Source organism: Ischnura elegans, chromosome 1 (genome assembly GCF_921293095.1).
Source record: "Ischnura elegans chromosome 1, ioIscEleg1.1, whole genome shotgun sequence".
Classification (NCBI taxonomy): domain Eukaryota; kingdom Metazoa; phylum Arthropoda; class Insecta; order Odonata; family Coenagrionidae; genus Ischnura; species Ischnura elegans.
Window position 1 is genome coordinate 149,679,925 of NC_060246.1, and position 27,079 is coordinate 149,707,003.

General features: G+C 39.7%; 3 protein-coding genes across 3 annotated transcripts in view; 1 reads left to right on the forward strand and 2 right to left on the reverse strand.

The window, feature by feature from the left end:
• Positions 1-10,576: 10,576 nt before the first annotated feature.
• Positions 10,577-11,038, reverse strand: LOC124166717 (DNA polymerase epsilon subunit 4). Its single transcript, XM_046544412.1, has 2 exons — positions 10,796-11,038; positions 10,577-10,717 (listed from the first exon to the last, which is right to left on the reverse strand). The coding sequence occupies exons 1-2, from the start codon at positions 11,036-11,038 to the stop codon at positions 10,577-10,579; spliced, it is 384 nt and encodes a 127-aa protein (XP_046400368.1).
• Positions 11,039-11,108: 70 nt separating this feature from the next.
• On the forward strand, positions 11,109-20,444 carry LOC124172189. The gene is made up of 4 exons (XM_046551610.1): positions 11,109-11,879; positions 12,111-12,304; positions 14,425-14,866; positions 18,054-20,444. Exons 1-4 carry the CDS (start codon positions 11,466-11,468, stop codon positions 18,894-18,896), a joined length of 1,893 nt encoding a protein of 630 aa, XP_046407566.1. The 5' UTR covers positions 11,109-11,465; the 3' UTR covers positions 18,897-20,444.
• Positions 20,445-20,545: 101 nt separating this feature from the next.
• Positions 20,546-27,079, reverse strand: part of LOC124172181 (integrator complex subunit 1) — a 60,549-nt gene continuing 54,015 nt past the window's right edge. Inside the window, exon 35 of the mRNA XM_046551599.1 lies at positions 20,546-20,715. Coding sequence (XP_046407555.1) covers positions 20,600-20,715 — 116 coding nt within the window. The 3' untranslated portion in view covers positions 20,546-20,599. The remainder of the gene's footprint in view (positions 20,716-27,079) is intronic.

Genomic DNA, 27,079 nt, shown 5'->3' on the forward strand with positions numbered 1-27,079 from the left:
CCCTATTTTGAGCATTGAAGCTAAAGAAAAAAAATTTTCCCCATTTTTTTAATCCTATCTAGCTGTGTTGCAGACGTATGCCTGGACTTTTGACAGCTATCAAGGCTATGCAACATGCAAAACTTTAAGCTGCATTTTTCAGCTAAATTTTCACGATAGGCAAGGTGCTTGGAGATAAGTATGTATGTATTCACTTGTAGTCATATACTTATGGTGCTAATTGGGGATGGTCGGATCAGATACCACAGATCCAAATATCCATAGATAATGCCCTTCACCTTATACTTCGGATTCAAATTCGTTGAAGAAATTCAATCTGAATCCGGAATTTCCAGAATGCTTTTGTGAATGTAATGTCCCATAAGAGTAGAGAGAGTTCCAATCCCCTCATCGCTTATGCAGTTTCACTGCGATGCTTGTCCTACTCACGAATAATTTTGTTTAAAAGCTTTCGTGGGAGTATTGCAATAGAATTGCAGCCGTGGAAAATTTTAAGACAAAACACGACAGGCACGTAGTGTGAACCTTCCCAAGAGATTGAACAACAATCAGGGGAATCTCAGCACCGTAGACTAATTACCACGTCATAGATTTCACGGAACCACACTCGGCCTTCCAGCAGCCAATGCCTCTGCCATTTTTTGTTCCTTTCCGAGATCGCACAGACCATAAATCACTTGCCTCAAAGGAAAATATCAAGTTACACAGGAACAATGGGAACGTGTTTCATCCCTACCCCTTTTCACTAACTGACCTTTTTCGGTCTACCAGGTGCAGTTCTCCCAGTTTCTGGAGGCCAAATGCTAGGTGAGTCACCTACTCCCAGTGAGAAATGGGTGGTGGAATCCACGTTGAGTGGTGGATATTTGGTGGTGGTGGATATTTAGTGGTTGGACCCACGTGGAATCCACGTTGATTTCAAGTGGATTTGTGGTGATTATCATAAAATGTTAAACAGAATTTCTAATTTGTGTAACTTAACTCTCTGGTGACATTGCGTCATTTATCATCCTGAAACCACGCTAGTTATGTGAAAATGTATCGCACATTCTATTTTTATATAATTCGTGGAAAGGCAGCCATGAGAGCACATGAAAAATCGTAGACACATATATAGAAGGTTTAGATATAGAGTGGTTGAGGTTTTAATGGTTTTAGGACAGCACCAACTGCTGTTTTAATTTTTCCACCAAATTTCCACGTGGGTTCCACGTTGATTCCACGACCAAAAACACGTGGTATCCACGTTAATTCTCCACGTGGGTTCCACGTTAATTTTCCACGTGGGTTCCACCACCCATTTCTCACTGGGCTGAGCTCAAAGATATCTCAATAGCTTTCAGCAATAGGGTGGTTTCCTATTATTTTTTTATTGCCTAAATCGAAAGATTATTACTCCTGGAGTACGTATTTCACGCTTTTAGATTTTTAAATGACGATATCTATTTTTCGCGATCAAATGAAAAGTGAAAAATTTCAAGCGCGCAAAAACGCGACGCGTAAGTAGGAATGAAGGGAAAAAGTCCGTGCGACGCATTTCTGGTTCCCCCTCCCGCCTGGTAGGTGACCTTGATCGAGGCTCTGACCGCTGATAGGACGCAGGATGCTAACGGGTAGCTGAGTACCTTCCTGTCTGGTAGCGCATGGCTTAAAAAAGGTTTATTAATACCTTCCAACAGTTTCAGTGGCACTGCTGCCAGCGTTTTCAGGTCGAAGATGATGCCGGTCCACGATTTTTGTCCTCATTATATAGGGGGTCAGTCCTGCCAGTTGTGGCTGCCGCTCTCTTATTGGTCCGCCTAATGAGCCTCCTCCAATGGGCATCCAGATGGTAGCCGTCGTCCCTGTTAAAATTGTCCGTCCGGGCTATCTCAATGGATTCGCGGATGAGTCTGGGAAAATATCTGCCTTCTTTCACTATTATCTTGGCGTCGTCAAACTTAATGTCATGTCCAGGGGTGCAGGCGTGCTCCGATATGGCAGACAGCTGGAATTGCCTGTTTTTCGTTGCCCTTCGGTGCTCTTGCATCCGTATCTTGAGTGAACGGCAAGTCTCACCGATGTACGCTTTTCCACACGAGCAAGGGACCTTGTAAACACCTTCATGAAGGTCGTGCTGTAGTCTGTCTTTGGCTGTGGGCAGCAAGTCACCAATTTTTGTCGTACAGTTAAACCTGGTGGTGACGCCGTGCTTTTTCAGGGCCCTGGCAATCCTTTCGGTGGTCCCTGCGACGTAGGAAATGACGGCCCAAGCTCTTTCTGAGATTTAATAAATAAATAAATAACAAGACAACTACATATAGAGACACAGAAAGATGAACACTCGCAAAATGTTTGTCATATGTGTTCGGTGGGGTGACCTACCATTCCCAATGAGTACAGTTCCGTGAAATTTGCAAGACGCGATATTGGGAAATAATGCAAAATCAGTAAATAAAAACAAAATTTCGCATTTTTTTGCAATTTCAGGTGAATTAGCAAAAAAATCACATATAATGGGTCATTATATATTAAAGCCTAAGCCTTCATTTTTAAACGCTACTGACGTTCATTCGCTCTATATTATTACGATTCCAAGGTCAATTTGCTTGTTTTATCTCGTGCATATCGAATTTGGGTAGAATCGCACACTGTAGTGATGTATCCACTGGAATTTGCCGTTAAATTAATCATGACCTCTCTCTTCGCTTCAAATTTATCAATTTTGAATTTCTCGGAAATGTACTGAATAACGTGTTTTCTCTCCTGAAGAATTAGATACTCTGAATCAATACAGTGCTGGAATAAATTTAATGCGGCTGCGAAAGAGCATAAATATAAGAGCTAACGAGTCAATGCCGAGCAGTAATTCCGGTGACTCACCGTGACAAAGTAAACAGTGTTATTGGATAACTTGTTGTAGGAAAAACTTAAGTGTGGGTCTAACTTTATAATTTTGTGGACTTAAACATGGCTGCTGTCTGGGAACGGAAGGCTTTCAGACGAGACGACTTGCCACCGCTCACGGCACACGGCGTGGCAAGCGAGTCGTCTCCTCTGAAAGCGGCCTGAATTTCACGCCGTCCTGCCATTAACGGCGGCTGGCAAAAAGTTATATCGTCAGAAAGCAGCCTCAATGTAGCACTGCCTACATTTCACACCGTAGACAATGCACCATCATGCCAGTGACCACAGTGGCCGTCGACAGCGCCGTGCAGTCAATGGTGCAATTCGTCTCGTTTGAAGTCATCCACAAAGACCTATTGTTATTTGAAAGCACGAAGCGCTAGCAGGTGGGAGAAGGGAAGGAAGGAACAGAAAGGATTGGAGGAGAGGGGGTGCTAATTATTAGCAGACGGATCTTCGGATATTCGATGCTCTACTTCAATGGAAAAAAAAATCATTTCAACACACCGTTCGTTCAATTGTTCAAGCTTATTTGTATCCGATTGTGATTAGTTATACATGCTTCTTTTATGGCCTTTCTTGACCCATTGATATTATACTGTTCATACCTGGGCAAGTGAATTCGGCTCAGAAGGATTTTATGTGAAAGCCAAAGTATTACAGTGTAAATTTTGTGATAAAAGACTTGAATCTGAAAGACATGATACCTAGTTAATACACTCAATGCGGATGCCTTGAATTCAAGGCATCCCGTGCTAGCCTAGGACGCGGATGCCTTGAATACAAGGCATCGGTCCCGTTAGGTTTTTCGGCCCGCCATTTGCCTCCGCGTTTTCTACTAGACCCTGCAATTGTGCCCAGCGTCTCAGTGTGTCTTCTCCTGTGACTGTATACAAGTCATTTGCTTGCAGCAGATTTTTTGCCTTCTTTTTATTATAATATATTTATTATAATTTTTAATATTTTCTTTATTAATAGTGCAAATTTTAATAATTTTGAACTATGTATGATTGTTTACGATTAAGGAAGACATAATATCTGATATGATGGCAAAATATTTTTTCCGCGTGGCGCTGTGTTATGATACATTTTCTGAGCATTGAGTGTGTTAAAGCACATCAATTGCAATACACATAAACGTGCGAAAGAAAGGGGACCCCCAAAATGACAGTTATCATTTGACAGACAGATACTTAGTCAAAGAAAGTGAAGGAGGCGAAAGAGGAGTTTGTTGACCCTACTACAGAAGCATTATTAAATGCTGGCATTAATGTAAAGAAACTTGATAATCCAAATATTCGGGAAAGGCTCTTGAAGAACATACATGAAGGGTAGTGGGGATTTGCCATCTGCCAATCGTATTCACCAAGAATACATTCTGATTATAGGGAAAAAGAAGCAGGAAGAGCTTGTGTTATTGGTCTATATTATTGTAATGAAACTGAAAACAAATTTCAGTACTATTTGGTCAATTTTTGCTCTAGTCTTCCTTACAAAGACAATCAAGGAAAGTGTTCACGGTGCACCTTTTCTTGCTCGCTCTAATGTTAATGCTTGAACCATTTGGTTTTATCAGTAACTTTGTACTGTTGAAAGTGTATTTAATACTATGTAAAATGCAAATGTAAAAGAATAGGCAATCGTGAATTGTGCACCAAAAAATAGTAAAACACCTAAAATGTGCAAAAAGTTTAACATTATAATAATACTGCCAAGATTTTCTGTAACACCAAAATCACATAGTTATAAAACGAATTTTAGCAAAAAATAAAACCACTTTCACGGATCTCAATAACAATGAGAGACTGGACTGCTGTTATAAACTTTTTTGTGAGTCAAGTTCTCATATACATATATATATCACTGTTCTCCCATGTTTTACCTCAGATGTAAAGTACGTATTAGGACAAAAAGTTTCAGCTATCAATGCAGAAAAAGGGCATCTCATTATTACACAACCAACGGTCATAGAAGCTCAATATGTTATACAATTAAAGAATGACATATGCCTCAACCATTAAAGTTTTTTATGAGGGCTTGGACATTCGAACACTGTAAAGTTGGAGATTGAAGAACCTCTTGGGAAAATATCATTTACGATAACTTCCAGTCTTAACCCTTTCACACCGGATGTCAGGTGGCACCATTGGGCATTTTCATACATAGAAGACCTGACGTCGGGTATAGCTGTCCCAGATTTTTCATTGCAAACGACCGCATGTCACCTCTGGCTGACGCGAGTGAAGTGACCGCTGAGGTAGCAATTGTCGAATGTATTCAGGCCCGGCCTAAGACCCAGCTTAGCGAGTCCTTAGGGCCACTCCATGGCAATTAAGCCCGACCCTCCCACTCATTTATGATCATCATCACCGCAGGAATCTGTTGCGAGGTGGTGATATTGTCAATAGTTTATTCAATGATACATTTTGTGCATACTACAACAATGCTAGAAACCCGTTTAAAATTTCATAATGCTTAAAATAATGTTAGTAATTCTTTTAGAAGAGTAAATCATTGAAATTCAAATATATATCCTGTTTGGTTGAAAAAAACACTTGTAACCCAATAAGTTGACTGTGGATGCATGCTATGATAGGGTTAGAGGGTGTAGTCCAGTGACCAGGGTAAGGGGTGGGCACCCCATTGAGCTGGGTTCCAAATCTGAGGAACGAAAATAGCTAGGCAACTCCTCCCCCCCAAAAAGCTCTGTATGGAGAGGTTTAAAATATTCTCATGCTACTCGAAGTACGGAAAACGTTTTCCTATTGTAGGCTCTGGCAGGAAAGGGTCAAGGAAGGAAAATGCTGCAGTGCCATTTTCATTAACCAAATGGTTAAATTTAAAAGAACTTTCCTTAATTTATTTCTTCCTGAGGAAGTCTATAGTTTCTGAGCAGAAGTCATTTTTATTGTTAAGGTGTCAACCACGACTTGCATGAAATTGATACTTTTTTTGGCAATCACATCAACATAATCAAGGCTTAATTTTTTTAGGCCCCATCCCAGAGTTTTCCCCACCAAGTTGAGGGTGTGCCCGTTGAGACCCATTGAAAACATTTCTACTTGGGCCATAATGTTACCTCTGAACTAGAGATGGCATAAACGACTCTTTTTGTGGAGCTACCTCACCGCTCACTCCAGAGAGCCACTCGCACAGTGTGACTCACAATCAGCTAAGTGCTTCTGGGTTGAGGGGAGTGGAGGGAAGGGAAGGTGGGGAGGGGGGATTTCTAAAATAACATTTAACCCTTTCGTGCCGGACGTCGGGTGGAGCCGATGGGCATTTTATACGTAGAACACCTGACGTCGAGTATAGCTGTCGCAAACTTTTCTACACAGACGACCTGATGTCGGGTATAGCTGTCGCGGGGGATGGGAACCGACCGCAGCGGTAGCTATGGTCCGTTGTATTCAGGCCCGGCCCGAGACCCAGCTTAGCGAGACCCTTGTGCCTCCCCTTAGGCAATTGAGCCCGACCCTCCCACTCATTTATGATCCTTCCCACAGCAGGAACTTGCGGTGAAGTGGTTGAAACGGCAATGGTTTTTGCAAAGAATAATTTGTTGCAAACTCAAATTTTTTATTTATTGTAATGAATTCTTCATTTTGTTCTGTGCGTAGGCAAATTTTTAATGAAATTTTAGTGTTATTTTTAACGAACTTTTCATGTGAATGCTTTAATACCTTGTTCTTTCATCTTATGGGATGAAAAATATGTAATGGGGAGATGCTGTTGTTTTATTGTTTTATCGCTCATGAATGTTACAATCTAAATAACTTCCTACATTACATACCCTTTATTTTCTGATCCATTCATTTTCCCCCGAGTAATTACTAATACGCCGGTATTCCAAAGTAATGTAACTTGTGCATCCAACTTCGTACCTGTGTTGTATGCCCTATTGTTAGCTACTCATTTTGGGTGGAACATGTGCTCAGCTGACTGGCGATGTCTCGGGTAAACCTCGCGGAAAAACTAAACCTTCCACTCTCACAATGATATCGCACGTGCATTCATACAGTCCAGGTGTTGAGCGCTAATGACATTTTCACCTAATTTTTCGATGGCCCTCTCCGATTCTAAGAAAAGCGATCCTCAATATGCTATTGTGCTAGTTCTTTCATGGGTTTTCAGGCTTGCATTCCTTTTTCCCTACCCTTTTCCCTTTATTGCTGAATGCATCCTCAACTTCTATGAAAACGTTACCACTAAAACCCATTTCTTAGTACTTATGCCTGCCCATACGAGAATGCATTCCCCCTCTAATTTCTCACCTTACCTTCTAAAAAACTTCAAAAATCTAACCTTCTGAAAAATGAAAAGGTCCTAACTAAGTTACTATCAACGATAGAAACCCGTTTAAAATTTCACAATGCTTAAAAATATGTCAGTTATTATTATGTAAGTGTAATTTCTCAGAAATCGTAATCAATAATTATTTATAGAAAACACCGGTAAAATAATAAGTTGACCACGGACTCCCGCTAAGGAAGGGTCCGAGGGTCGGGTGAGAGGCAGGGATAATGGCCGGGCACCCCATTGAGTTGGGTCCCACATCCGAGGGACGAGTGTACCCGGGCAACTCACCCCCAAAAAAGAGCTCCATACGGAGAGTTTTAAAATGTTCTTATGCTACTCGTAGCGTGGTAAAGTTTTGCTTTCGTAGTCTTCGGCAGGAAAGGGTTAAAATGCAACAAACATTTCCTAGATCACAATTTGAAAATTTGATTTCCAATTAATCACGTATTGCATAGTCACAATGTTTAACAGGTGATATAAGTGAGAACTATTTCGGCCGATACGTTATATCTTTCATAGAAGACGGAAAATGTATTGCATCTCCTGTGCTTAGAGATGACAACAATTTAAAAAAATTCTGTTGTAACAAAATATTCTGCGAAACCACATGATCATGTTAACAGTTCATAATTAATTTTCTTGGTTAAACTTAGTTGTTTGTGTTAGAACAAATTTTCATTTTTGTATCGTATTATTTTCATAAATTTGCCGTTGCCGAAAACTTTTACTTGCATCTTCCACCATTTTTCTTTCTCAATGAATGGAACATGCAGGAGAGAGGAAAGAGAAGCTTACCCTTGAAGAATCCTTGACTTACAATTACTGCAGCAATCTGATTATAATTTGCATTATTTCAGCAGCCTGCTCAGATGCTAACTTAGCCTCTTGGCCTTCAGGTCATCCAAATTTTGCACAAATGAATGTTTTTTGCTTTCTTCTCTCCCTCTTTCTGAATGAAAACAAAACAAAATGCCCACTGCACCCTTTAAATACAGTAATGCTCTTCACATTCAACTATCTTTTCAACCATTTAAGCTATCTCTGACCATAATCTCCCAGACTTCCTGCCTTTTTTTCCTTGACCGGTATGAACCCTGCTAGGGTAATATCCTCTCACTCTCATTACTGTCTTGGCCTCATCAAATTTAACTGAGGTTAAGTCCGACATAATAAGCTCTTAAGAGAAGATGAAGCCAAGATCAGAGAGGATGTCTATGTCGATCTCCAAACAGCCAAACCACCAAAACCAACTTGTCACCTGCAGAGCGAAGGCTCAGACAAAACTTGGGAGTATTCTCGTAATAGAAGCAGACAAAGGAAATTCTATAGTCCTAATGACTGAGTAAGTACTACACAAAGAAAATAGCACAAATTATTGTAACTAGCTTACCAAAAGCTGAAATTGGATCCTACCATCAAGAAAGAATGGCAAGGTAAGCAGGTCATCAAGAGATCTTCCATTCCTCACGAGAGACAATCTCTTCTATCCCATGCCACCAAAACACTGAAATTGTATTACATGGACTGAGGATCCATCAGGAGGTAGCTCCACTGTAACCAATAGTACGTAAACTCGATGCCCTCCTCCGTATTTTCCAAAATACCTTTCTCAATCACTTCATTAATACAAAGGAAAGACTCAGTCCTTTGTTAAAAACTCCACCCATTTAATATTTGTCTTATAGAGCACTAATGTCAGCAAAAATGGTCTCTTGGTCACTTTTTATGTTACTTTGCTGTTCACTTACATCCTCAAAATTGGAGCGAAAGATTCCCCATCATAAGTAGAGTATTACCTCTGTAATTCATGTTTTATTAGGAGCAGGAATAACTTTCTAGAGAAGGTTCGGAAACAGTTTCACCATTGTCAGGAAACCTATTCATACATGGAACATTTTACGTTACATTTACAGCCCTTAACACTGTTGATAAAGAGATACTTCATAGTTTTTGTTATGTGGATAACACATTGATTACATAGTGCCATTGCAAATAGAAACCTTAAGAATTCCCAATCCATTTGAACACAGCACAAGGCTACAGTTTACTATGGATACGGAGGGAGCTGGGACATTCAGTGCACAAACTAATAGCTCAATGTCATCTTGAAGCACCTTCTCATACAAAAGGTATAGCTGATGAATATACTGTTTCATAGTACCCATCGTACTTTGAATGCTGAGTCATTGGCAGAGGAAAAGAGGCAGTTTATGGCAGTAATGAAGAAGGATCAACATTGACAAGATGAAGGCCTGAGCAGAACTGTGAAGATTATAAAAAACCTAACTCACATGAAAGATAAGAAATGAAGACAGAAAAGCATGGAACATCCTCTCTCACACTGCAGGAACCAAATAATGGGTCGTCAGAGATTTGAAGAAGCACAGCATCACCAAAAGTTCAATCATGCCACAAATATTGGTGACAATACCCAAGGCCAAAGACAGAAACAAGCAAGACTTATTGGTGTTTCCAAGGGGTCTTGCTAATACGAGGAAAATCATTCCTTAAGACTTTCCCATCATTGAAAGTACAATTGATAGAGAATTCCAGAACCCATATAACTGACAATTTCAGCTGGCTCTCATATCAGAGCAACCCTGTACCACAAGGCATGACATGAAATTTGACGATACCAATATTATGGCGAGATAGGAAAGATAACTTTATACAATGAACCAGATTAACGAAATATACAAAAAAGGAAGGACCAGAAGGGAGAGGAGAAGTCCAAATACATAATTAACAGAAATTATGGGATTTCAGGATTCGGGGAAGAGTGAAGGAGGCTCGTACAAAGAACTACCTGCATGATGGCCTGAGAAGACTGGCGGCAACGCCCAAAAATGGGAAGAAGTTAATACAGTATGTCTTATCGCCACTAGAGAGAAGTTTAAAAACTTGCTATCCAATCTTCAAGGGAGAAGGCAGAATATCATTAATGTAAAGCCAACATGCGGTCTCCGTAAACAATAAAATACAGAATAATATTTGAAGATGACGGCAACATATCTTCAACAACCCTAGGGATTGATTTGACGCGACTCTCCACTCATTTCTCCAACCGGCATATCTTTTCATACTCTTTTCCTTGTCAACCATATACACTTCATCTTCACACGAAAATGATCAATTGTACAGACGTAACATTAACTCATAGGAAACTTTTAATAACTTGTAAATTCATAATTTAACAGGCAAATAAGTCAAAATAAGAAAATGGCCTCCCTGCAATACATCATCATGTACTTCTTCGTCGTTTTCCCCATATCGCAACACCAATCCGTGCATCATGGCAACTGATTGTATGGAGCTTCATATCGATAAAACAATTGTCAATACCTTAAATGAAGCACTTCTTAATCACAATATCACAAAATAGTCTCAGATTCTACTCTAATGTACCATCCAGAAAGTATAACGCATCCACTGCTCCTATTGAAGCATCGATATCTCTCCTTTGAATGGTCTTCTTCTTAGACTGCACAGTGAAGGAACAAGCCTCTCGTGCTAGGGACTCGATGAACAACTCCTGCAAAAAGGTAGTTCTTTAAGTATCTATGGTATCTATTTATTTCGAATTACACGATTAAATGTTTAGGATACTTACAGCGGCCTTCGAAATCAGAAATACTGCTTCTGATGTGACGTTATTTACGTCAGGATCCATCTTTACAATATGCTTCACTCTGGATATCGGAAGTTTGGAAATTCTTTCACTTTTGTCTGTTTCTCCATCATTTTTCTCTCCATCTGCATCATTTTCTATTTCCCTGTCGAAGGTTTCCAGATTATCAATCGGTGGTTCGTCTGATTGTTTCCAATCAAAAACTTCATTGTTATCTTCTTCCATGTCGCGTATTTCGCGGGGATTTCTTGCAATTTTCTTGATGCTTTTGTTTCTTTTAATCGTCGATCCGTTATTTCGACGGTGCTGCCCCACTTGTTACATTTAAACGATTTAAACCCTTTTAAATCCACGAAAAGTGTGGAAAATAGATTATTTACGCTGCAGCTCCGTAGCGGATGTTTAAATGGTTCATAATTCAAGTTTTATGTGAGATGTACTTTATCTTTACATGAGCCTTTTCTTCCATTTATCTCGCTATCCGTTGGATTATGGAATACATAAGTAAAATATCCGCTATTTGGGATTGTTAGCCTAAGTACGCGAGAGATAATGTTTCTGAATGGTACCTGTCGTACGCTGATATTAGTGAGCTACGGCGTTGGCTAAAATTCAAGCGGCACAAGGAAGTATTTTCGGACCTAGGTTTGAAATGGAATCGCCACAGTCCGCAAAGGAATTGCAGTATGCTGCACACACTAGTGATAAGCAGCGACTCAGACTCAATGATGAAAACGTGCACTTCAACCGTTGTACATCTCCTGAATCTACTGAAGGAACAGTGATATTCAAGGAAGTAAATGAAGCAACCATAAAAGGAAGTTCTCCCCGTACAGAAGAGGGTAGTGCAAACTGCACTCCTTTAAGGGTTTTTCGTTTGAAGAGACAGTCATTGCATGCTATTGAGTTAAATAGCAATCAACAAGGGACTGTGAAAACTCCTGTCACCAACGGGAAGAAAACTCCTGTTAGAGTACCAATCAATCCTTTCGATGCCGTGTTACTCGATAGACTGCATTTGCCAATATGTAGTCCGTCCATATTCACCAAAATTTCCGATTATGAAGTAAGAAAATTATATATCTGAAATCAAATTATCGGCTTTTGATTTTAAGTAGAATTTACTTAAGAATTTGCAAAAACATATGAAGCCATCTCTTCTATTTTGAATGTTTCATTTGATAGCATGCTTATACTGTGCATCCATGATGTTCGGCGACAAGTACCTATTTGGACTATTATTCGCTCTTCTTCTTTGGATTGGTGTTAGGTTTACTGATTCTTGTTTGTTTTTCAGGAAGAAGAGTTTCAGTGGAATATAGAAGAACAGGCAACACTCTTTCCTGTTCCTATAGAAGAGGAATTGCATGTTAATCATCACATGCATGAACACTATGATGCAGAGTTGGAATCCAAAATTCAAGAAGCCATTGACAGGTTTTATGAAGGCCGTGTAATTGCCCCTAGCCCTTGGATTGAAGCTAAGAAGTGGTAAGTATGCTGTTCCTAATCTTTGTATATGTGCACATTTTTCATTATCTTTCGATTCAAGACTGATAGCCAGATTTCCTTCTCCTGCAATGAAATACATGGCTAGCCTAAGTACATTTAATTTAAAAAGCTGATACACACTAATCCAATCTTCATGTGTACATGCTTCCCTATGATTGCTCTGCTTATAATTGTTGCTGAAAAATGTTTTATGCATGTTAGTGGTACCTCATGAATTCTACAGAGGTGAAGTGCTAAACTGACTCACTTTTTGGCGCAGCATTTGCCTGCTCTCTTCTGCCCCTCCCGCACCCAGGCAGGCCAATTAAATGCATAACAGCCTCTATGAGATAATTTTTGGTAATGATGATATAATAAAACTGGGTTTTGATGGCATAATAAAAACTCCAAGGCACATTATCCTGTAACTTGTTGGTAATGAAGATTACATGATCACTATCTCCTTGTCAACATTACTATTTTCATCCTACTCCTAAAATTGTGCATCTAACGGAAATATTTAATTCTCCTTGGCATTGAGTAACAGATTAGAATCCAGAATGAGAGTATTCGGGAGCATGACGAAATTCCAAAATTATACATCCAGTTAATATGCCAGGAAAGCACCGAACAAAAATTCATGTGCTTGCTCTTGGCAACCATGTTCCTACCAACCATGGTTATTTGACTCATTTCTAGGATTCAAATTATTTTTTCTCTCTTTAACCCTTTCACTGCTGTGGACGTACTTTTTCTTCCTCCCTGCCATGCGGTCAGCACTTTCGCTGAAGCACTTCGAAGGGTCGCTAATCCGCGACCCTATCCTCGACCAGCTCACCCACGCAGGACCGTCTCCTCGACCCTACGAGCAGGCAACCTACCTCCCGAAAAGTGACCGCTCTGACTGCAATTTGAAAATCAATCACTCAATACGATCATCAAAAACTTATTGTTTTCATCGCACTCCTGCCAATCATGCAATCAAGTACGTCTTTGAACCGTGGTTCTGCGATGAAAAATAACGGTTTTGTTAACTTTGCTAAAATGGTCATTTTTCCGGTTGTCAGCAGCCACGTTTCTAGAAAAGTTAACAAAATCATTATTTTTCATCGTAGAAACACGGTTAAAAGACATGCTTGATTGGCAGGATTGCGATGAAAACAATCATTTTTTGATGATTGGATTGAGTGATTGATTTTCAAATTGCAGTCAGAGCGGTCACTTTTCGGGAGGTAAGTTGCCTGCTCGTAGGGTCGAGGAGACGGTCCTGCGTGGGTGAGCTCGTCAAGGATAGGGCCGCGGATTAGCGACCCTTCGGAGGGTGTACCACACCCATCCTGGAAGTACCTGCTCCATGGGCCCAGGAAACGCATTTTAACATTTTCGCCGCATGTGAGGAGGTTTTCGGAGATTGAACAGCAGCTAAAAGGGTTAATATTATAAAAAAACTCTTGGGGGCTCTTGCTTTTTTCATTTTTATCTGAAATTAAATAAATTGGCATAAATTCATCAATAATATACATTGGACCTATAACTTTGAACATATGTATATAATTACCATATCCTTTCAAAGTTATACCAAAAAGGACAGCTGGGGATAACTTGACCCACAACTGGTTTCCCTGCTGTCGCTTTTTCTTTTGCCCTTGGGTGTTTATTTTCATGCATGTCAACATGATTAGCATGAGTCTAGCCCAGCAGATAAAGTGCTTGATTTTCAACCACCAAGTTCCTGGTTTAATGTTGCGTCACCTTCCGCAGAGAAATCTCCTCAACAAATAGCCGATTGATTGGCCTGCTGGCACTATAAGGGTTAAAACTTAGTGAGCCTAAGTAAATGCGTTGTATGCCATCTTCTGCTTCTAGACTTGTATTGTAGGTGGAACCTGATCTGATAGTATTCTGATAGCTGTCTGGATAGTATTTAAATAAAATATAGTTGTACTTTTGTGTGCAACTATTTTTTATTTCGATGTGCCTGTGTGATTAGTACCATTCAATTATATGTTAACAAAATTGAATGAAAACTGAAAGAAAATTAGGAGTAACATGATTAGTTTTATGTATTTGTATTAAAATTTCTGTGATATATTCTGCAAAGATAATTTGTATACTTTCAGTGGGCTGATGAGGGGATTATCTGATTGTGCAGCAAACGATACAAGTGTTTTGAGCCCCAGGACTCAGCAACTTGGAAATATGCTGCACAAAGAGCCTTGTGCACCTCCAACTCGAGAGGCCTGTACTCAAACTCAGCTTTCACTGCCCCTCAATCTTCCTGAAGAACTCGTGTATGCTTTGCAAAAGTACACTTTGCCTCATGATGGAGATTCTGGTTCTGCATCTTCATCAATGATAGGCGTGGAATCAGAAAGTTTTAGTACTTCCACGCGTCGTAAATTATTTAATGTGGAGGACATGAGCATTTCACAGGCTGGCTCATTAAGTAGCTGTTCACAGAAATCGCCTACCCACAATTCCTTGCTACATCAAAAAGCAGTCTCTTCATCACCTGTAAAAGGTGGAACTATAGTTGCTGATTTTGACTGTGGTGACAGCATGGTAAGTTACTGAAGTGAAGTTGGGAAATAAGGATTAATGTCCTATTCTTATCAGCCAATCATTTTACCACTATATTATCGATACCTCCACTGCACAAATGCTCAACAATCGCCCACCGGTGGGCGATTGTTGAGTTTTTGTGCAGTGGAGATATCATTATGGCATTTGAAAAATGTTTGATTTAATGAATAATTTGCATTTTAGTTACGAAGTTAAGGTTAATCTTAAGCGTTTCAGTAGATTCTGTAGTTACTAATTCATTGGCTTACAGAAAGTAACTCAGTGGATGGCTATGCTTGGACTTTCTTTAACCCCACAATGCCTGGATCCTTTTACTTTACAAAAATGTCTTCTATGTATATTCACCCCTTAATTACCCAACAGGGCCGGATCAAAGGGGGAGTCCTGGCCCTGGGCAACCCACCAAGGCCTTCTGCCAACATAGAGATAAATCTCACCGAATCGGAAAAACAGAAAATGCCTTCATGCATGAGAGGATTCAAAGTGAAGCTGGATTGTTTTTTGGGTAACATGTAGTCGTCAACATTGATGTTAATAGATAGTTTACCCAGCTGATAAAAACACTTCATCGGTTGGTATTTTTAATGTAGCTCTGAACGTAACTAGTGGCACCTCCAGGCCTCCAACGAAAATGGGCCCTGGCCACATTCTAAATCCGGCCCTGTTAACCAACCTATGTCATCTTTGTTTTTCGTGATAGGTTTTATGATTTTCACTTACCTCCAAAATTGACTCATTAATTATGTACATATGTTATCCACTTCCCCAATCAACTGAATAATACACTACAGCTTGTTCGATATGTAACAGGAAATAAAATAGCTAGAAAAAGTGGCACATCCAAACATTTCCTACAGAAAAATAAGTTTGTAGAATGAAAACAAGTGATTGTTTCATTTGTGTCAGACGTCCCAATCAGTAAGCAAGTGACAATGGCACACACACAAGGTTTGTGGACATTGGGCACATCTTGAGGCAGTGAGTGCTCCGACCTCTTGCTGATGTGAGAGTTGACAACTCCTAAGCATAACCATGCCTCCCTGTATGAGGAGACATTACAGTTTTGTTTGAAATTGTCTAGCTACTCAACATTGGACATTTTGCATGAATATTTTGTGGTCCTTCACAGAAAATTCACAAATTTTCAAGAGATATTCCACAGCAGTTATTAGAATGTTCACTACCCCTGAATACACTCATCTTGGAGTACTCCTCTTTCTTTTCTTGGGTCGTATTCCACAAGTTAAACATTGATATCCTCGTCTAAGTGTGTTCATTGAATTATACGAATTATTCTTTTTTTTTCTCCTGGTTTAGTTTTTGCAAGATATGCTTCTATGAATAATTTAAACAATTATTACCACCAGAAAAAGCCACATATTATTAATGCCAGCCAAAAGCCTTACATGTTGGCTAATATATGTGTAAAGGCTGCTATACACAGTGAATGATCATGCTGAATGATCACGTGATCATCTACATCTACATAATACCCCGCAAGCCGCCTAAAAGGCGTGTGGCAGGGGGTGTTAGGACACCAGCCGTTTACAGCTTAAAAAAAAAAAAAAATTTAGTGCTCAAACGAAGTTGGGACTAGCGTTTATTAAAGTCCTTTATGGTTCGGGGGAAAAACGAATTCGCATATCTATCCGTTCGGCAAAACATCTCTCTTAATTTATCACTTCTATCGGACCTGGAAATATAGTGTGGCTCTAATATTATGTTCTCTGTATCGCTCTTAAAGATATCCATTCTCATTTGTTCAAGCAATCTAAGCCTAGTGCGCAGCCTCCGAGTCTCCAACGGCTCCCAGCCTAACTCGCTTAACATCTAGGTAACACTGTCTGTACGCCCGTAGCAGTTTTTGACGAAACGCACAGCCTTCATTTGAATTTTATTCAGTTCGCGGATTAAGTCTTTCTGCACCGGATCCCATATGCTCGCTGCATATTCAAGGTGCGGTCGGACGAGAGCGAAATAGCACCTTTCCTTTACTTTCTCATCCGAAAATCTTCCCACAATACGCTTGACGAATCCTAATTTCTTCAGGGCTGTGCCGCAAATATTCTTTATATGTGTTCCCCACGTGAGGTTCGAGGTTATCGTAACTCCCAGGTACTTCACTTCGTCTGTTGCCTTTACATTAATGCCATCCACTGCATAAACGTGGTTAGAGTTGGACAAATTCCGCAAGAAATGTACCGCCATGCATTTGCTCAGATTAAGTTTGAGTCCCCCTTCTTGGCTCCACAAATGAACGTTGTTTAAGTCAGATGATAGAATTTCATAGTCAGAGTGATCACTAATTTCGTGATAGATGACAGCGTCGTCAGCAAATAAACGTATTTTACTGCTAATGCGGGAGCAGAGATCATTAATGTATATAATGAACAACAGGGGGCCGATTACGCTTCCTTGTGGAACACCTGATGTAACGTTTACAACATCGGAGCTAATTCCGTCAAGAACAACTTTTTGTTTACGATCTCTGAGAAAGTCGCGTATCCAGTTTAAAACTGTTTCGTTTAATCCGCATGACTGTAATTTGTATAAAAGTTTGTTGTGAGGTACAGTGTCGAAAGCTTTCTTAAAATCTAGAAACAGTGCGTCAACTTGTCTTTTCGATTCACCAGATTTTATAACGTCGTGAAGAAAGAGCGTGAGCTGTGTTTCACATGATCTACCTTTTCGGAATCCGTGCTGACAGTCATGGAGGAAGTTACGTCTGTCCAAGAAAGTCATGATATTGCTAACGATGATATGCTCCAGTATCTTGCCTATAATCGATGTTAATGAAATTGGACGGTAGTTGCCCGGGTCATGTCTGTTTCCCTTTTTGAATATGGGTGTAACGCTTGCAATTTTCCAGTCTGGCAGTAACTTCCCTTCGGAGAGTGACTTCTTGAATATGATCTCTAAATAAGGTGCGATCTGTGGAGCTAAAATCATGATGGAGATGATCATTCACAGGATCATGTGAGCAAAATAGAGCATGTTTTAATTTTCACTGAATGATCATGCCCATGAAGGTTCATTCGCAAATTGTTCCATCATACACAGTGAATGATCATGCGAATGAAATCATTCGCCGTGTATAGCGGCCTTAATAATTTTATGCTGTAGAAAACCGTGAAATCTAATAGTTTGTATATCTTTTTTCCTCTAGGATGAAAGTGAAATCCACTCTGGCATATTGGAAAGTTCTAAGACAACATTTTGGAAAGCCACATCATCTCCTGATATATCTCCAATCGCATCCCAAAGGCTCTCTTTGAATCCTGAATGTTCTCCGCAAGATGAGGCCAGGATGAAAAGCAAATATGATGATATGCAGACTCAATACACCCCTCCTTCTAGTAGGACTAGACAAAGGCCGTTTTTCCCTTACAGCTTTGCCCCATTACTTGAAAAGGATGAAGATAAGTTGAATGAAGAGGAGCAAAATGAAAAAGAGACTTGCGCACAAGCCTCATCGGGAAATGGGAATCAACCCCTGAGTCAGGACGACTATTCTTCATCAAAGGAAGGATGCAGTATGGGAGAAAGTAAATCAGTTAATGGCTTTTCCTCTTCGCATTCCCTGCAGAATGTTATCACACAATCCCAGAAAGTTGGTGTTGCATCTGTTTCTCAGTATCAACAACAAATATCACAGGTCACTTACGAAAGATTTGATTCAATACGTGCAGATGACACTTGTCTCAGTCGTATGCAAGACACTGGGTATCAGACTGTTAGCATGACAACACTTCCTGGATCCTCAGTATCCTACAACTCCTTAAGGCTTAAAAGTGGTGCTGTGATACCAACAGATTCAGTTTCAATGGCTGATAAAATACAGTCTTGTCCAATGAGAATTAATGAAGATGGTTATACTAGTCTGTCTTTCAACAAAATTCCTGCAGTATCAATTTATAATGATGAAAGTATGACTGATGTTTGGCATTCCTCGCCTCCTCCTCTGGCTTCGTCTACACCTGCAAAAAACTTTGGTGGGTTTCTAATGTGAATAACAGTTTCATTTGAAGTTAGAATCAACCATAAACTGTATATTTAACACTAACAGAGCAGATAGGAGTCATTTGACCCACAAAGATTTATTGAATGGGAATAAATCATTTCATCAAAAATACTTTTAAATGTTTTATAAAAATATTTCAAGTAAAAAATCAACAACAGTTAACTCAAATAATCGTGAATTGAATCATATCTATTTGTCACATTTACATAAATCAAATTATGAACCACCATGTTTGCACTTCATACATAAGTTCTATTCAAAATTTGTCAATTGGCATAATGAAATCTGACCCACAATTATTTCTTTAGTGCACTTTCCACAAAATTTTTTGCAATGAATAGATTGGATGATTTATTGGCACAATTTGGTGATATTTGGAACCTTTTTCTTTTTTGTGCTTGTTGAGATTTGAGTCATGTTTGGAGACATGTTACTTATTTGATTACAGCATAAGATTTAGGGTTCTGTTGCTGAGATTCCCAAAACTTTTTCCTCCCAATTTTGCATATATTTTCTTGTGACTCAGTTTTTTGTTCATACTGTCTTTGTGAAGGACACAGCTATTTATCGAGGTGATGTCTCTGCGGAAGGGACGCAACATTAAACCAGGAACTTGGTGGTTGAAAATCAAGCACTTTATCTGCCGAGCTAGACTCATGCTAATTAAGTTGACATGCATGAAAATAAAAACCCTAGGGCAAAAGAGAAAGTAGAACAGCAGGAAAACCAGTTGTGGGTCAAGTTATCCCCAGCTGTCCTTCTTGGTTTAACTTTGAAAGATTATGGTAATTATATACATATGTTCAAAGTTATAGGTCCAATGTATATTATTGTTGAATCTATGCCAATTTATTTAATTTCAGATAAAAATGAAAAAATCAAGAGTCCCCAAAGTTTTTATAATATTAAAGAGAGAAAAAATAATTTGAATTCTAGAAATGAGTCAAATGACCCCTACCATCCTTTTAGTGTTAAAGCCTGAAATAGTGTATGGTGAAGAAGCATTTCTTACTTAAAAACTATTGTGTTCAATATTATTATGAAAATAATAAGTCATCGGTAGGAGTTTATTTCCTCATTTTATAGCAAGTTTTCTAAGATCTCAAGTGATGATAAGTGAAAAAACATGTTACATTGTTGTCTCTCCGTTCTGTGATTATCTAGACAATGTTCCTTTTACGTGCCATTTTTAATTGAGTGTAACAGCAAGCACTGCGACTGGAGAGCCAATGTGAATACATATATATTCCATGTTATCTTTGCTTTGGACTTTTTACTTACTACAATGTTTGAAGAATTCATTTTGTACTGCTTAATGCGTGACCATGTTTAATCATGGTTTGCTCAACATTGTGATATCTTTTTCAATCTTTGTAAATAGTTTTTACAGCATGAAATATTTATATTTTTACTTGAAAATGGCAATCACTTGTGATTTTTTGATCATGTAGCAAATATATTCTTGTTACTTTTAAACATATTTAACATATGAATGAGTCCAATCAGAAACAAGACCATTAAATGGATTCATCCTTTTATGACTGTGCAATTACTTAAGAAGTAAGAAGAATTTTGACCTAATTATTACTTAGGGTAATTTAATGGGTAAAATATTTAATGCTGGACATTATTACGCATTTAATTTCAATAAAGTTTATTTTACAAAATTGTACATACAGAAAATATATGCATCAGTAACCAGACTGAACATTCAACATTGCAATGGCTTTGCTTATATGGGGAGCTGTGTTGATATAGGAGTACATTCCCAAGTTGAACGCCTTCTGTAGAAGTATGACAGCATGTTCTGAAACAAATTGAAAAGATAATGTGTTTAGATCATCATGAAAAATTGAAAAATCCATTAATGAGTTTTGTGTGCTATTGTTATTGTAATATCCCTGCAGCATCCCACTTACAGCTATAAAATTTTGACATATTTGTCCATTTTAAAAATAGATAGGGCAATAGCAACACACAATTGCTTTGTAATCATACAAATTGACTTATTAAATATCTAATGAGCTGTAACAAATGTACATATTATCGAATTCTACCACAAGGTTTCCATGATATTGCCCCAGATTGAGAGATTATATACCACCCTCTCAATACAATCACTGTCTTTCAGAAGCTCTTGCACACATTGTAACTTATGAAATTAACATTTCTTAATTTTAATAGCTAATTAACTATCTAAAAACTTAACGAGTGTATATAATAAAACGTATTTTTTTTACTTGCATGAACTTTTTATATTTCCCCCTTGATGTTTCATGGAAAACTCATCTTACTGTTAAAACATTTCAAAAATTCATGATCAACGATGAATCAAACTGGTGTACCTACATGTGCATGTAGTTAGGCAACACCTAACATGCAGTTGATTCAAGCTTCGTAAATCACTTCAATTAATCAAGTTCACCTTTCCTTTGGCCTACAACCTTGTCGTGGTGGAAAGGCTTGCACGTTCCTATGACCCCGAGAGCTGCATTGGCGGGATTAAATCTAAATTATTCCCAGTAGGGCCACCCATGTCAGATAGGTCGAAGAGTAGGAGCTAGACGAAAGGTAGTCTACGTGATGGTGTCACGTAAAAAACACTGTTGAAATGAAAGTGGGAAACCCTATCAACTATCTCTCCCTTGAAAACATGGAGTACATCCAAATGAGACTCAGAAACTCTTTAACGAGACCCGTCCACAAAGGGCGGGTGTCGTTCATGGCAGCGAGGTCGGCAAGGTCCTCGGCGTCATAAACATGTGAGATCTTTGCAGAGACTTATCACTACCAGCAGCAGCAGAAAAGAAGATGGAGAAGAAGAAGTCTGCTATAAATGTAGGGACGTGGAATGTGAGGACAATGATGATGGTGGGGAAGTTAAAAAAAAATATCAAAAGGGAGGATAGATATCTTAGGATTATGCGAAGTGAGGTGGAAAGATGGTGGGGACTATTGGAGTGATGGCTACAGGGTTATATATAGTGGTGGGGAGGAAAGTCAGCGAGGGGTAGCTTCAGTACTAAACAGGAAGATGTATGGTAAATGGTAGGTGTAGACCAGGTAAACGATAGAATTCTGGTGGTACAAATAGAGGTGCGACCCACCAACCTTGCGGTGGTTCAAGTTTACATACCCACTAGTAATCATAGGGATGAGGTGTATGATGAGGCAGAAGTAAATGAGGTGTATGAACAGCTCGACGAAATAATTAGAGAAACCCCAGGTAAGAAAACTCTAGCAGTGATGGGGGACTGGAATGCCTCAGTCGGGGAGGGAAAGGAGGCACACGAAATATGAGATAATGGACAAGGAATGCGGAATGACAGGGGAGAGAAAACATCAGAATTTTGCAGGAGAAACAAATTATTCATCACAAACACGTGGTTCAATCATCATAAAGGGCAAAGGTACACATGGAAAAGTCCAGAGAATATGGGGAGATATCAGATACACTACATTATGGTTAGACAGAGGTCTATGAATAGTGTGAAAAACTCATGCAGCTTCCCTTAGGTGGATGCGGATTCAGACCATAACCTTGTGCTCATGAAAAGCAACGTAACATTAAAAATGAGGAAAATCAAAAAGGTGAGGAAATATAATGTAGAAGCTCTGAAGAGGACTATGAGAGGGGGGGTGGAATACCCACCAGGATAAGCAGTAGGTTCGAGATTAATAAATTGTGGGATTTTAAAGATAAATAGTGAGTTTTACGGCTTTCTGAGGGGTATTTTATTCATCCTTACACTATTCTATTAGTAATATGAATCAAATTAAGTGAAATGAATTAAACTTAAAATTTTCTCTGAGCTCTGGGGTGGGGGTTTTATCCCCCAAACCCCCTCTAGCTGCACCACTGCCTGGAACTAGTGGAGAATAGTATCTGGAGGAGATTGGAGATATACAGGCTGTTAAGGGAGGGTGGAATAAGATTTAAATTGGAAAAGTCAAAGCAGCCAAGAAGTCCACTGGATACATTGACAGTAGAAGGATAAAGAAGTCATGAATAACAGAGACAATGATAAAATAAATGGAGAGAAGGAAGTGGAAGAATGAGGGCACTGAGTGGCAATAGAATGAATACCCAAATAAACAATTAATTGTGGTGAGAAACCAAGGGAGGCTTGGTGAAGAAGACAGTGTGAGGTTTGGGAAAGGTTTCAGAAGGAGGGAGATGTAGGCATTTTGTACACCAAGGTAGAGTCACTATCAGGCCGCAAAAGAAATACAGCCATGCCAAAAATTAAGGGTAAAGATGAAAGGATGCTAAATGAACCACCCAAGGTTCAGATTAGATAGGAGTATGTGGAGGATCTATATGACAGCAGGAACAGGCCTGAGAGATTGAACTTGGTAGAGGAAAATGCTGTAGAGGAGGATAATCTTCAGCCTTGCATCATAGACACTGAAATCTAGAGAGCCCTTTGTGATATGAAGGCTAGGCAAGCAATGAGGGTGGACTTCGATATGAGAGATGTCCCATGATAAGAGAAGGTTTTTTGAACTAGTGCACAGGATCTATGAGGAAGGGTCTTGGTCAGAGGATCTTGTGAAAACTGTTCTATTTCTGCTACCACAGATGAAGAAAGCAGTAGAATACATAGATAATAGGACTATTAGCTTAATATCGCATGTAGTGAAAGTGGGCCTGAAGATTTTAGCCCTTTCGCTGCTGTGAATGTACATACCTGGAACATTTGCATGGCAGCATCTGTGAACGTACCTTTACATCCTCCCTGCCATGCGTTCAGAGCTTTTGCTGCATGTGAGGTTAGGTTTCCGAATCTCCTCCAGATACTATTCTCCACCAGTTCCAGGTATTCTCTCCTCATAGTCCTCTTCAGGGCTTCTACGTTCTATTTCCTCACCTTTCTCATTTTCCACAGTTTTTTTAATCTTATGTTGCTTTTCATGAGCACTAGGTTATGGTCTGAATCTACATCCACCTCAGGGAAGCTGCAAGACTTTTTCCCACTATTCCTAGACCTCTGTCTTACCATGACATACGAGGGTTGTACCAAAAGTAAGGTTCCCATATTTTTTATAATTACACAACTTTGTTAACTGTTATTAATTTTTGCATCGTTGAAAAGCTTACACTTTTGCCTATTTTTCAACGTAGTCTCCATTTTTTTACACACTTTTAAAGACAGAGCTCCAGCTTTTCTATCCCTAAGTTGGAGAAGTCTCCCGCCAATCCGTTGAGGAAGCGTGTGACCTCTGCTCGGACTTCATCGTTGCTCTTGAAGCATTTTCCACCTAATAGTTTTATTTTGGGGATATAATGAAACACCCACGCTTCATCTCCCATAACAATGGAGTCCAACAACTTCTTGATCTCCCCTCCCACCCCCCCAAACATTGTTGAAGAAATTTGTGAGCACTGTCAAGGGATTGCTCCATGTGTTCGTCAGTCAGCATCCCAAGGACCCAGCAAGCACACATCCTGCAATAACCCAAGAATTCTGTTGAATTTCTTTCAATTGTGCCGTGGGAAACTTCAGGAATCCATTCCACAAGTACACGGACAGTGACACTCCAATCTATGAGCAGCCCATTGCTGATCTTCTGGACTTTCTAAAACCGGCAGTCTTCCACTCCGTTCTTCATAATGAACTTCTGTGCGACCCTCAGTAAAAGCCCTGCACCATTGGCGGACGTGATGTATGGACTTTTCACCATAAACTTCAATCAGCTGCCGATGAATCTCCAGGGGCGGTAACTTCCTTGCACGGAGAAATCGGATTACTGCTCGAACCTCACACTTGGCAGGAACGGGGACCAACACTTCCATTGTCGATGAACACGAAGCCAATACTAAACAACATAATAAATCGTGGACGGGCTGACTCGACAGTAGGGGAGCCACTGCACACAGCAATGTTGTGGGAATTAGCCTAGCACCTTCCTTCAACATAGTAGCTCACTGGGAACCTTACTTTTGGTGCAACCCTTGTAGTGTATAAGATATCTCCTGAACTTTTCCATGTGTACCTACGCCCTTTATGATGGCTGAACCTCGTGTTTGTGATGAATACAGTGGAACCTCGTTAAAGCGAGTACGGGCTATAGCGATACCCCCGCTATTACGAGAGATAGCCGATGCACCGTCAATTGATCCTATTATAAGCATGTTAAAAATTTCGTTTTTACGAGGCCCTTTTGGTGTTGGCTCTCGCCATAGCGAGGGTTTCACCGCCGGAAAAACTTACACCAAGACTCCTTAATCTCTGTAATTGCTAGCGATCTGTTAGAAATGAAGTTAATGGAGTGCTCAGTCTCAAATTTATGTGGTAAACTGTCGTTCGATAAATAAGTAGTTAATTTTGGTGAAAATATTGTGGCATTAGCATTTGCGAATGCTTGATCTTCTTTAGTTCCTTGGGCGGCAGAAAGCAGACGGCAGCATACCCGCACGTCCGTGAGTTGCGTGAATAGGAAGCATTTGATGGAACACACCATGGCCAAAAAAACACCAAACACGTCTAAGCGATAAAATAAAAATAAAGGAGTAATATGAGGTATATTGGCTATTATTTGCACCACCTCCGGTAAAGCGACAACTCCCTATAGCGAGTGTTTATTGGTGCACCGTGGGGTGTCGTTTTATCGAGGTTGCACTGTAATTTGTTTCTCCTGGAAAATTCTGCTGCTTTCTCTCCCCTCTCATTCCGCATTCCTAGATTTTTCTACCTGGGATTTCTCTAATTATTTCCTCAAGCTGTTCCTGCACATCTACTTCTTCCTCCCACGATTACTAATGGTTATGAAAACTTGAACTACCACAAGGTTGGTGGGTCGCACCTCAATTTTTACCACCAGAATCCTATCGCTTACCTGGTCTATACCTACCTTGTGCTTACCCATCTTTCCGTTTAATACTCAAGTTACCTCGCGCTGACTTTCCTCCCCACCACTTTCAATAACGGTATAGCTGCGCAAGTTTTTCACACTATTCCTAAACCTCTGTCTTATCATTATGTAGTCTATCTGATATCTCCCATATGCCCTGGACTCCCATATATACCTTCGTCTTTCATGATGATTGAACCAAGTGTTTGAGATGAATAACTTATCTCTTCATCAAATATTCTGCTGCTTCCTTTCCCTTGTTATTTCCCTATTCCTGATTTCTAATTCTTCCATTTTGTTTCCATTCTTACCTTCTCCAACTGAGGCGTTCCGGTACCATTACATTTTTCTCAACAGGGTTTTCCATGATAATTTCCTCAAGTTTTTTACACATCACAACTATCTCTTACTCTCATGATTACTAGCAGCCACGCTAACTTGAACCAACACAAGGTTGGTGGGTCATACCTGAATTTGTATCACCAAAACCTATTGCTTACCTGATCTATACTTATAATCATATTACTGCGTTTCCATTTAATACGATAGCTATCCCTCATTGACTTCCCTCCCCACCAAAAAAGATATATTTTCTAGCTTACCCTCCCTCATCACTGTCCGAACATCCCATTATCCTGCATTGATTGCTGCCTTCTTCTCCTCCATCTTCTTGGTCTTCCCTTCTTCTTTCTCAGATGCTGCTGCTGATGTCTACGTAAGGGTTTCATATGTTCATGATCTTGAGGACATTGCCAACCTTGCTGCCTTGAACAAAACCTGCTCTAAACAGACTGTTCCCATTCAATGAGTTTCCTAGGCTAATTTGATTATACTCCATGTTTACAGGGAGTTATAGGGGTTCCTCTATTCCATTCCAAAAGTTTTTTACAAGACAGTCATGTGCACGAACTTTCCTCTGCCCCCTACCCTTTGACCTATGTGGCATGGGTGGCCCAACCAGGAGTAATTGAGAATTAGTCCTGCCAGTGCAGCTCTAGGGGTTATTGGAACATGCAAGCCTTTCCACCGAAACAAGGTTGAAGGCCAAGGGAAAGACCCATTATGATAATATTTCACAAATTTTTTCCTCACTATGTTACGAAATGAGGGGATGTCCAGAAGGGAAATAAAAAATTTACAATGCCACCCTAATGCCACACACAACAAAATACAGTGGAACTTGGTTAGTACGTTCCTCCTTAGTACGTTTTCCTCCTTAGTACGGCGATTTCCCTCGGTCCCGGTACCATCCGAACAAAATACAGGTAAAAGAATTTGGTTAGTACGTTTGAAAAAATTGCGCTTTCCTGGTTAGT

Bases quoted from the DNA above. Each gene is read 5' to 3' on its own strand.
- LOC124166717 (XM_046544412.1), bottom strand. From the start codon at position 11,038: ATGGAAGAAGATAACAATGAAGTTTTTGATTGGAAACAATCAGACGAA. The intron at 10,718-10,795 runs GTAAGTATCCTA...ACCTTTTTGCAG, and splicing joins TTCTGATTTCGAAGGCCGCT to GAGTTGTTCATCGAGTCCCT.
- LOC124172189 (XM_046551610.1), top strand. From the start codon at position 11,466: ATGGAATCGCCACAGTCCGCAAAGGAATTGCAGTATGCTGCACACACT. The intron at 12,305-14,424 runs GTAAGTATGCTG...GTATACTTTCAG, and splicing joins TGGATTGAAGCTAAGAAGTG to TGGGCTGATGAGGGGATTAT. The intron at 14,867-18,053 runs GTAAGTTACTGA...TTTTTCCTCTAG, and splicing joins TTGACTGTGGTGACAGCATG to GATGAAAGTGAAATCCACTC.